Here is a 12128-nt window from a genome sequence, read left to right as displayed (position 1 = left end):
CGTAGTGCACACAACTAATACACATGTGGAAATGGAAAATGAATGGATTTCATTTCTCAAGAATGAATAATAAACTCACTACACTGTTTGAACACATTCAGATTTTGTTTTCAATAAACTGGATACCACTACAATGGGGAGATTTTCAAAGGTATTAATCCAATATTATCAATTATTTGAAGAACCAAATGAATATTTTTAGACAAGTAGGTCCTTCATACAAATACTTTACATTTTTTCTTAACAAAACCTCCGTGTGTTGGAATTTAATTACCTAGATGCAAGTCTTAATGTCCATAATGTTATGCATTTGAGTAGCCATTGCACTTCCTACATGGATGTAATTAGGGGGAAAAACCAAAGATAAATTGAAAATCATGTAAATACCTATGTAGTGCAATATAGCCAAAATGACCTTCTATTTCATACATGTATTTTTAAGTACCAAAATCCTGCAAAAACTTGGCAAGGCCAAAATCTGCAATGTGAAATTCAAAATTGGAATCCAAGAGAATGTTGATGGATCTTATGTCCCTCTGATTGATAAGTGGAGAGAAATTGTGATGAAGGTAGAAACGTCCCTTGGCAACCTCTAGTGCAATCTCATATCTTGTATCCCAGTGAACATGACCACCCATTTTCACATGCAAAATCTCTCCTTGCAAGCTTCTATTAGGCATGTATTCATATAAAAGCATAGAAGAAGCGAGGTCTCACAATGTGGTGATGGAATATTCTACCCAATGTTTGGATATCTGTAAAAAACCCATGATCATGTGAAGAAGACTATGGAAGATTCTACCCAATGTTTGTATCCATTCTAAAAACCCATGATCATGTGAAGAACATCTGCCTATATTTGGAAGCCTTTTCAGAACAATTTCTTCTCCACTAAGGATAACGCCCTAGTATAATATTCCTATCCCTTCTCCTTTACCTATAATGTTCCCTCCCTTTAACCTCTCAATCACATCATCACAGGAAAAATCCAATCTCAGGAATGCAGTCAACTTCCATTACCACTGAGAAGAAGGATTTGCAAACTAGAGAAGTTTCCTATGGAGTCCAAAAGTGGACCAGGCCCTATGGATTCTGGAGAAAGATGAAGGGAGAATAAAAGTCTAGCTATATCTTGTGAAAGACAAATCCCTCTCGGCATACATACGAAGCTTTTCCCAAAGCATGTTCTAGGTAGACAATTCCATTGGGGCACGAAAATGCTAAATTGCTGAAGGTAGGTCTTTAGGAAGTTCTTACTTACAAACATGAAATTTGTTGAGCACTTTCATAGCCCAGAATTTTTGATCCCATAGCTAATTGATAATTATTGTTCCAACAAGGAAGGAAGTTTGGCGCTAGACAAACCTTAGGTTGAGGCCAGACAAACCTTAACCTTGCAGACCAAATGAGATGAGTATAATAGCCTATGGGAGGGGCTAGATATCGGTCTTAAAAGCATGGGCCCGACTATCGATCAGATGGGATTCTCCTTTTCCTTACCTATTCTATGAATGAAAACTCTAACTCCTCGCAAAACAAAATCCCCACGCAGTCTCTAATCCCATCCATTCACAACTAAGAATAAGATTTCGAACAAGGATGAAGAAGCAGATGCCTTCATCTAGTTGTAAATTTGTGCTTGTAACCTTTGAGTCCCACCTATAGGAGGAGGTGGATTCCCTTGCCCAGAAGAAGCAGAGGAGGACCGCTCCCTCTGAGAGGAAGGGGAGTAGTGAGCTACTGCAAATCAAAAAAATAAATAGACACCAAAGGACTAGGGAAATAAAGGAAAAGAAGTGACAAAACTAAAAATAATAATTTAAGAGAAAACAATTTTTTTTAAGATGAAATTAGTTTAAGAAAAATTGAAAATTTTAAGATGAAATGATAATTTAGTCTTAAATAAATGTCTTAAAATCCCTCTTTTTGTAGCAGTGGCACTATTAGTTTAACATTGACCATGCAACTTATATTGTTTAACTTTGAAAAAATATTGTTTTTTCAATATCAATAAAAAAATCTATTTTGAAACATTTGGTTGAACCATAAAGTGAAGGTCTTATTGTAGAATTTGCATAATATAATTCCATGTGGATAATTGTTTCGCCTATTTTAATATTTACATGAAAACCATCCAAAATTAAAAGACATTGTTTAAACATGCTACCTTTCAGAGTTTTTGGCCTACCTAATATTTTTTGGCCAAATCTTAATTTTTGTTGTCTAAAATGGGTTTTCGACTGCATGTATAGATTTAGCACTCTAAAAAACCCCTAGGGCAATCAAATTGCGGAGAGTTTAAAAATCATATTACAAAAAATGCTCATTGAATTATTTTGGGAAAAATAGATTGGAAAATATGTTTAAACCTTCCAAAACATAAAATAGATAGATTACAACAAATTAAAACTATTAAAAATTGTTCTTAATCAAGTAAATAAGTTGGTTTTTGTGTGTGTATATATGTAAACTCTATATTATGTAGGAAGGATATTGCACATCTAACCACATCTCAAATCCATATTATGTACGAAAGGAAATTATACATTTAGCTCATATGTAAACTAGTATTAAGATTTAAATATTTTACTTAGATATTGAAATATTATATTTATAAATGATATTCAATCTTTTATTGAAATTTCATATTATTGTTCTTTTAAATTAATTTTAAATAACATTTATACCTTTATTTTAAGTACAAAAATAATTATATATCTTTTTCGCATGGAATAACATAATATTTCAATTACAGTATAAGTTTAAATATTTTATTTTGAAAAACATTAAAATATTTTTAGAAAAGAAGAAATACACATTTTCCAATATCTCTATGCTTAGTAATTTTTTTTTTAAATTTTTAATTATTTATGCTAACAGTAATTACTATACATTCAACGTAGGGGGGAACTCAATTGGTGACCATTGTGTTATGAAGTAATATGTCAATTGTGAGAATCAAGGTTCAAATCCCCCCATGGGTGTTTACCCCACAAAAAATAATAATAATAAGCATACTGTGAAATTGGAGAAGGAAATTATTTAAAATATGTTCCTACTCGGGATAATATTTAGCTTTGAATAATTTCTAAATCATCCCTCTATTGCTAATAAAATCGATACTATAATATAGTTCCATACCATTTTTGGTGACTTCCATTATTGTCATCACTGATTGAATCAATGAGTGGGCATGCTAGGAGGGGTGTGAACCCCTCATATATAGCGACTGTGATAGGGAATCACGAATCCAATCCAATCCAAGTGGATCAAGCACTAGTAAGGGAAATGACAATACTGAGGACAAGACTATCTTTGTAGCTTAATTGAAATCTCACCTTAAATGAAGACGTCTTCCTAAAGTTGTGGTAATCCCTAAGTATGTGGTTCCAAACAATAAGTTGGAAGGATATAGTCAATACATGAAGGATCATCTACTCATCTGAAAGTTCATAATTATCTAGCCTCTTGAGAGATATCTTTTTAAATGGATTGAGAATGAATGGAAACCCAAGAGTCATGTAGATTTTAAACTCAGGGAAAAAGGTTTTTTCATAATGATATTCTCTAGTATGGAAGATAAGGCTTAGGTCTTTGAAAAAATACCATATTTTTTCAATAATGTGGGTTTGTTCATGAGGTTTTAGGAGGAGTGTTACAATCTATAGAAGGAACAATTCCTAGTGGCCCCAGTATGGGTGAAATTGTTTTCTCTACTAGAAAATTTATGGGTTCCAACAATTCTTGAATGTATTGGTAAATCCATTGGAAAATTTGTTAGAAACTTGAATGTTAGAAAAATAGGTTGATATACCTCCTATGCTAAGATTTCCATTCACATGAATATATAACAACCTTTGCCGACATTAGTAGAGACTGATTACCATGATGAGGTATGACAAAAACCTCTTGGCTATGAACATGTTCCCCTCAAGTGTAGGATATTCCATGGGTATGGGAATATTTTCTATGATTTCCCACTAAATAAAGCTAAAATGAAGAAAACAATTGGAAAATATGACTCTTGAGGGTTTTAGAACGTGGTTAGTAAAAGGAAAAACCATAAAAGTCAACAAGGCACAACAACAACAAATGAGATCCCAACAAAAAATAAATATGTCTTGCTCTCAACCCAAGAAGGTAACCTAGAAATTCTAGAGGATCTAACGAACTTGGATCAAGAAGGGACAATTCCCTTGAGAAAGCAATGCCAAAGAAAAAACCTCAAAGGCTTTGTTAGAAATCCCGAATCAGGAGAAAACACCCATGGTTGAAAGGGAAAGAATGGGAACAAAGGAGATTGGGGAAATCTCAGTAATGAGGGACAAATATTAGCTAGTATAGTAGTAGAATGTAGACATTGGATCTGACGTTTATTCTAGACCAACAAAAATATCAATTCTAGGAGCTCTATAAAATCTAAAAACCCTAGGCAGACTAGGAACTGAGAAATAGGAAACAGCTAATATGGGATTAGGAGTTCAAGACCAAAATGGTTAGGATAATGGTTTGACACCCAAAGTAACTAGAAGAAGAGGACTTAGAACCACTAGAGAATCAATCCAAATGGTTGGCGATCTTCTCACTATAACATCCCTGGGTTGATTTTCCATGTAAATAAATTAAACCAAGGTCATGGGACACGTATTCCAAGATGAATGAGGGGGAAAACATTGTAGTGTTCATCACTTGTGATTTATTATTGACTATGGAAATTTTCATTGGCATTGGAAAAAGGCAAAAGGAAATAAATGTTAATTAATTAAAATAAATAAAGGAAAATAGGAGAAAAGGAAGATGAAGAGATGAGAATATGCATTCAAGAGAAAACGAAGGAAAATGAATGAAAACAAAAAGGAAAAGGAAACAAAAGGAGAGTAATTACATTCTATATCTCTCTTAGTCACTTTTTCACTCTTAGACACTTACACTTTGGGAGCATTCTTGCATTCACTTGGAAATACAAGCATTGTCACTTGGACTTGGAGAAAAAGAGCACTTGGAGAAAAGAAAGCAGAAACGAAAATGAATTTGTGTGCAACGAAGGAGAAGGTTGTAAAATAAATTATAGTAGGATAATGTTTCACGTAACGGCTTGCATATGTGACTTCCTTTCTGAAATTTGGATGGATGGTACATGTATTTGGTTATTTGGTCACTATGTTTTCATTGACATGGCATTTTCTTGGATTGATAGTGGTTTCATTCTTGCCTTTCCATTTCTTATATATACATGATGTAGTGGGTTCCATATTTTTATTAATATTTAGGTGGTTGATAGACTTTGGATCCTAGTTGAGGTGGTATTGGGAAAATACCCAAGGGTTTAGGGTGGAAATGGTGCTTCTCCTAGAACTCTTGGCGGATGGGTGGAGATAGGAAAATTCCCCTGGGTATGGTGAAGAAAATCGAAAGGCATCCAAAATTATTTTGGTGCTAGTGATTTCTAGACCAGTTTCGGTGAAATCGTCGTGGTTTAAGGTAGAGGTGGTTTAGGTGATAGATTCTGTGGTTGGTTTTGTTTTGTTTTATCCCATATGATCCCATATTCATGCTTTGAATATGGCACTGGGGTGATTGATTTAAAGAGAGATTTGGTTCAGCCTAATATATGGTCAAGTGGTACGTGGAAGTACCTGACTTGGTTGGCACTATGCATTTGTTAATATGTGTTATTCTTTATTGATGATTAATGAACATAATTGTTGATTTACTGTCGTTTATATGACTAGTTTGTCATGGACTCATTCTGGTTAAATGTTGGTTACATGCATGGTATATTACTTATTATATTATGTGCCCTTTATGTAGGTCTAATTCATGGTTTGATGGCTCATGGTTGATTTATATGAATGCATGTGCTAATTTTTGTTTTGTTGTAGCTAGTAAAAGAGGGAAGTAAGCCTTCTTGAGGAAATTCTGATGAAACTAATGAATCAATGAATAGATATGAATTAATGACCCATAGGTACATTTTTTTACAAATTGTTTTTATAAATGAATAACTTGGACCATCAAATTTCTAGGGTCATAACATTTCCATACGATCTCCATATAATTATCATAATACCTCGTTTCGACACTTTTCCGATCTCTTTGTTTTCCCTGAAAATGTCATTTAGGCCCTCAAAATGACCTCTGAAGTTTAGGACCTGAAAAACTACCAAAAATATAAAGTTGCATTAAATTTAAGGAAACAAAGCTAAAAGGAAAGAGTGTTGGATCAAGTTAGGATGATAATAGTGTGAGCATGTGTCATTGGGTGTTTGTAGTCGGTTCTAGACATGTGAACCCCATTTTCCATAAGTTCATATTAGAAATAGGCTCATGCATAGTAACTATCATCTCATGTTTACTCTGGTGAGTAAGTTAAAGGGGGTAAAATGTGGGGTGGGGAGTTACAGGGTGGTATCATAGAAAAGTTGCAACACTAGACCTTAGGGTGAATTCAGATTTTTATGCATGCATGTCAATTGTTTATATGTTTATTGTGCAAGCATGTTAACTAATTATTGTTATGGTTATGATATCCATGTATGAGATGGTATTCTTGTGATGTTTTATTATGCTAATATGGATTGGCCTGTGTAGATGCAATAACCCCCCCTGAGATACATTTAGGTATGATTTTTATTATGTTTTTAGTTAACTAACAATGGAATATTGAAACAATAGAAGGTGATGTGATGAAGAGAATAATAGTTGGGTACAATTCATATGACTCTTTGTACAAGCCCTAAGAGACATTGGTAGGATGGGAGAGATCAGTTGAGAATCAGGGAAAGGGATACTCTCTTAGTTTGGCAGATACATTGAGAGGTTTGAAGGCTTAAATCACGAGTTTCTAGAAAAACAATGAGGCATAAGAAAGGATTATCAGAGATCAAGAAATGCAAGCTGAGGTTAATGCAGTCATCCTATAGAACCTTTCATATTTACAAAATCAGGGACAACTGGGGATTAGTCATGGGGACAGATAAGAAGAAGAAACTAACAATGTGGATGGAAGTAGGTCATAGAAAGGGTACAGGGTGGACATAAATGATATAGTAAAAGGTGGAAGATACTTGGATACACCTGAGAGGAGGAATATAACTCATGGATTTTATTCTAGCTTTGGTTCTGAGAGACATCATCATCATCACCGCCAACATCCTTGTAGGAGGAGTGAGAAGGGATACTTTCCTGAGGAGTTAAATAAATCCAAGCCTCCTACTTCTGGTGGACAAATGAAGAAATCAGAAGATGTAGAAGCATGCTTTCTTGGGATTAAGAAACTCTTTATATTGCATGATTACTCAAAGAACATGAAAGCCATTTAGATACCTTTAGTCTCAAGGGAAAATCATATATCTGGTGGGAAGGTGTTAAGCATGTCAGATGGATTATAGAAGAGGAGCTGATTTTGGATGAGTTTTAACGACTCTTCATGAAGAAGTATATGTTTGAGATATTATGACGGAAATGCCAAGAAATTTTATGAGCTTGGGATGGGTTCCATGATAGACGAATATTTCATAACCAAATTTCTAGAGCTATTGAGATATGTTCCTTATTTCAAGGATGAGAAAGCGAAGATCCAAAGGATCATCAATGGATTACCATTGGAATTCAAAGACTAGATTGAGTTTGATGAGCCTCGGTCATTAGAGAAAGCCATCAGCAAGCCAAAGCATTGTTATGAGTAGTCAAAGTGCAAAACTAAGTCCAATCGTGACTGGTATGTGTTGAAGCCTCAAAATTCGTTGCGACAACATGGGGGATAACCACCCAGTCTAGACCTTGAAAGCAACTTCTTTTATGTTTGGTATAGTGACTCCAACTGGGGATAATGGGAGCAATTTCACAGAGATGATTGATTTGATGATGTTGTTGGGGTGATATAAGATGTAACAAGGAATGATTCAACTAAGTATAATCTAATCTAAATAATAAACACATGAATATATCTTAATCTAACAATATCTAAACATAAATATACCCGGGAATAAACTAAGGTATGTGATCTACAAAGATGTCTCAAAGAAATTGGTAATAAAGATCATTCAACTGCCAAAAGAAATGAAACTGTTTAATGATAATTGTTTTGAATAAATAGTTAGACAAAAAAATTGAGAAAATTGTATCCCATATAATAATTGTTCATGTATTCAAAATGGAATCAGAGTTAAAACATCATATAAAAGTGCAATAATGCAGAACTACAACTTAGATTTTCATACATAAGACAATCAAAAGAAAGAGTATTGCTAATGCATAAATAAAACACAATCATTCGATAGAAGTACCATATATGAAAGGTGATGCTCATGGGCTAAGCAATATTGATCCAATTTCATCCAATCAAATACACTCTAAGAGTACAGGATTGTAATTTCAGTAGAGCATGCTCGATATTCAAAGAAAAATAGATCTTGTTCCATCAATTTCATCAAAACCTTCCCAAAAATACAAAAGTGTAATGTCTTCAAAAGTGTTTTTGATGAAATTCTGGACCCCTATCTAAATGCATGAGAGGGGTTTAAATACTAAAATACATGCCTCAAAAATAGATTATTAATTACAAAAAATGCTAAGGAGGTTTCAAACAACCTTCCTCAGAGTAAGCAAAAATAAAACTAAAAATAGAACTAAACTAATGACAAGCTCCTTTCAACTTGAACTATCTTAGTCAACTAACTTGATCTTTGAGATTGCAAATGTCTATCATTGGTTTGAGCTAAGGTGGCTGGCCGATTGTGGATTTTAACTATCCAGTAAATATGGCATCTGACAAAACTGGCATCATATTTTGTGCCGAGGTAGTTAAACATCGCAGAGTCATCCACTGGCTATGTGGTTTTACTAGAACTGCCTTTATGTCTCCCAATCCATTTTGGTCAGCTGTTTAATTGCTTCTTACTTGGTCTGTGTTGTCTATTTCCATTGTTGCTCTAGTTGTTTGATATTTGGTAGAAACCCTGGTATGCACTCTTTCAAAAGGTTAACGCTTTGGAGGTTTTCATTAATGAATTCTATTATACTTTTTGCTGCACCTGTTGCTATTTATATCACCCTTTCTACCTGTTTTAACCATGTATCCCAATTTGTAAACAGAATGCCTTTATGGGATTCTTCTATTTTTGGTAGGTCAATATTTCTTCCCTCATCAGATTCCTACCAGGTAATAAATTCAAAAATATTTTTATGTATTTATTCATATTCAAACCTCATATCAGTCATTTGGTTTTTTCAAGTTATCACTTGTCTCACAATAAGGATTAATCTGTGAGATTTTCTGGCAGAACATTTCTTCTTGCTATATTAATAGGGAATTTAGCTTGATTTCTTCTTTGATGAACTCGCCATTTTGAGGGTTATCTTTAAATCTATCCACCATGGCTTGCATTTGGCGAATCTACGAATCCTTTTATGATAATATGGCCTGGTGTTGTAACCTCATTTTCTTGAATTCCCTCTGAAGTTGAGCTACATGTTTTTCTGCTTGCTGATTATTTTTTCCTTGTTATAATTGTTGTTCAAGAAAAATAATTTTCTATTTTTTTTTTTCTTTTAGCAATAGTTGGACTTCTGTTACTTTATCAATGGTCATTGTGGCATAAGCTCCTGCAAACTGTGACAACTTCGTAATATTTTCTGATGGGTCAATAGGAGTGTCCTTCCACACAAAATCCATTGGTTCGTTCTCTAGAGTTGCAATAATCGTGGTGTCTAGCTTCCTATTTTTTCTTTGTCTTTTAACTACAACCTTATGAGTAGGACTGTAGAATATATCTAATGGAGGTATCTCGTCAATTTTGAAGACAATTTTAGAAGTAAGAAAAGCAGGAATAACCTCAATATCTTGAGTATTTGTAGACCCTTGTTACGTTGTCTTTGGATTTTCTTTGTGCTGAGCCTGTTTGGGGGTTTGCAATTCAGATGTTTCCTTAAGATTTGTGCCTATTTGGAGCTTCTTATTGAATTTCTTCCATTCTTTGTCTAGTCAATGACTGGAATCTTCCCTGATTGAGCTGAAGTGGAACGAACCTTTGTTTGCTTCTTGGCCAAGGCCTGTTCGAACGTTTCCTCGGTATTTCCTTCTATATCTTTCTCAGAATATTTATTAGGATTTTTGTCTCCATTATGAGATTCTTGTTCTGAGTGTTTTGACTCATGAGTCAACTTCTCTTGGGTATCCTCATCAGAATTTTCCTTTGAACTTCCCTCCCAGCTTACGCAAGGAGACGGTTCTCTTATTGGTTCAATATGTAATAGGTCCAATGGGACCTTTAACAATAGTTTATTCTTATATACATGAAAAACATTAATATCATCTGGGCTTAACTATAATGATGCCAAATGTAGGACCTGTGCAAATGTTTCGGCTCCTTGAAAGAGGTCATCAAAGAGATCCTCTTCATGAGTAAACTGTTTGACTTTAACCATAGTGGTAAAGTCTTTAGCAACTTGATTTGGGTCATATTGTCTCCCTGGAACTGTGGCCAATTTCAGAGACATAATAATCTCTACTTATTTTACTATGTGCCCATAGTCATGTAGTGTGAAAGTGCCACATTATAATGGGAAGGCTGGCCAAATGGCTTTCTTCTGTTCCCTCAAGCCTTTGGTTAAATCGCCCTCCCTTGTTGTCTTGTAAGCTATCTCTTTGGCCAATGGCTTATCTGGAACATAATATGGGAAGACGTGTGGAAGAACAATGCTCCCAAAAACTCTGATATAGGTGAACGTTTCTTCACCGAACCATCTTGCAACTGGCAAGATGTCTATCTTGGATTCTTCAAAAAACCTAGGGGTTGTTCTATCAAAAATGGTTTTATGAATAGGCAGCATAATACCCTGGAAGATTTTGTAAAAATAGGGATTGAATTGGGATTCCCACAAGATTTTATGGTATACATCGATGGGGAGAGGGTTCTGTATAGTCCACTTCTACCCCATGTTTGGAAATTGAGAAAAAAATAAATCGTGTCCATAACATAAGCACTCATGAAGAAAGGGGAAAAAATTCTTGACAAAACACTTCTCTTTTGTTTATATTCCCTAATAGCCATTTTTAAATTATCTGATAAAATCTGACTCCAGTTTGTAATTGTTGCATTAACTGCTGTATCAATTAATGGAAGCCACTCTATAGAAAATTTGGTACTACCAGCTTTACCAAATAATCTACACAACATCGCAGTTGCGAAATTATGTGGGGAAGAGAGGGATGCTCTTTGGCACATACCAGATTTCTCTCGTTTGAGTTTTCCTCTGCTTGACCTCCAGGTCTGTGTAATGTCCAATGGGTCCTCATTCTCTTTGGCGAAATTTTCAAGGAAACCTTTCTTATAGAGATTTTGAGGCTCTAGTAGATGGTACATTTGGCACAATTTGTCTGGTGTGAAAGACCCCATTACCTCATGTCTTGAATTCTTGAAAGTTCTGTCTAAGAAATCTACATCATGAATCACCCATTTTACCATATTTGTGTATGGTAATATCTTAGGTCTTTCTGTTGTTCTATGTAAAAATGAACATGCTGCCTCAAAGTAGGTAACGTCTGATGATTCTTCGACATCATTTGTTTCCTTTGTTTCCAGTGGCATGGGTTTCTCTTCTTCCAGTAGGTTATACATAGCTTCCCAAGATGTGGTTCCTCCATCTTTGTTGCAAGTGGTATCGAAGAAAAGTGGTATCATGTCTGATTTCTCAGATGCAGTAGCTTTTCCCTTCTTCACCATCTTTTCCAACATTGTTTTCTTCGGAGGTTCCCTGGAATGGAGCAATGGAGATTATAAGATAAACAGAGAGCGAAAAAGACAGTGAAAATTCAATGATACAATTAATTTCGAAAGGTGACAAGGAAGAAGATTTTATTCAAAAATGCAGAGGAAAGATATCAAATCACATCGAGCAGTTTCAAACATAAATGCCATTAAAACTCATTAAATATGCACTAAGATCTTTTATCATGGTCTTTTTTATCATTTAAGCCATTCCATCACAAACATGCAAGGAAAAAATTTAAGGTCAGGAGTTTAAAGTGCGAACTATCGATTATGCGATTGCGATAAAGATTATCACAATATTGCAAATCTGAATATCACATTTTTTATTATGCGTTATTTCAGAGTTGTTTAGAA

At 34.6% G+C, this 12128-nt stretch overlaps 1 protein-coding gene across 1 annotated transcript in view; it reads right to left on the bottom strand.

Moving 5' to 3' along the window:
• Positions 1 to 11726, bottom strand: part of LOC149252881 (formate dehydrogenase-like) — a 91125-nt gene extending 79399 nt beyond the window's left edge. Inside the window, exon 1 of the mRNA XM_089454301.1 lies at positions 11403 to 11726. Coding sequence (XP_089310427.1) covers positions 11403 to 11726 — 324 coding nt within the window. The remainder of the gene's footprint in view (positions 1 to 11402) is intronic.
• Positions 11727 to 12128: the final 402 nt, after the last annotated feature.

The sequence above is a fragment of the Pinus tabuliformis genome, chromosome 7 (genome assembly GCF_031772625.1).
Source record: "Pinus tabuliformis cultivar Carrire ecotype Pingquan chromosome 7, CPIR1, whole genome shotgun sequence".
Classification (NCBI taxonomy): domain Eukaryota; kingdom Viridiplantae; phylum Streptophyta; class Pinopsida; order Pinales; family Pinaceae; genus Pinus; species Pinus tabuliformis.
Note: the sequence above shows the minus strand (reverse complement) of the source record. Positions and strands in the feature narration are given on the sequence as shown.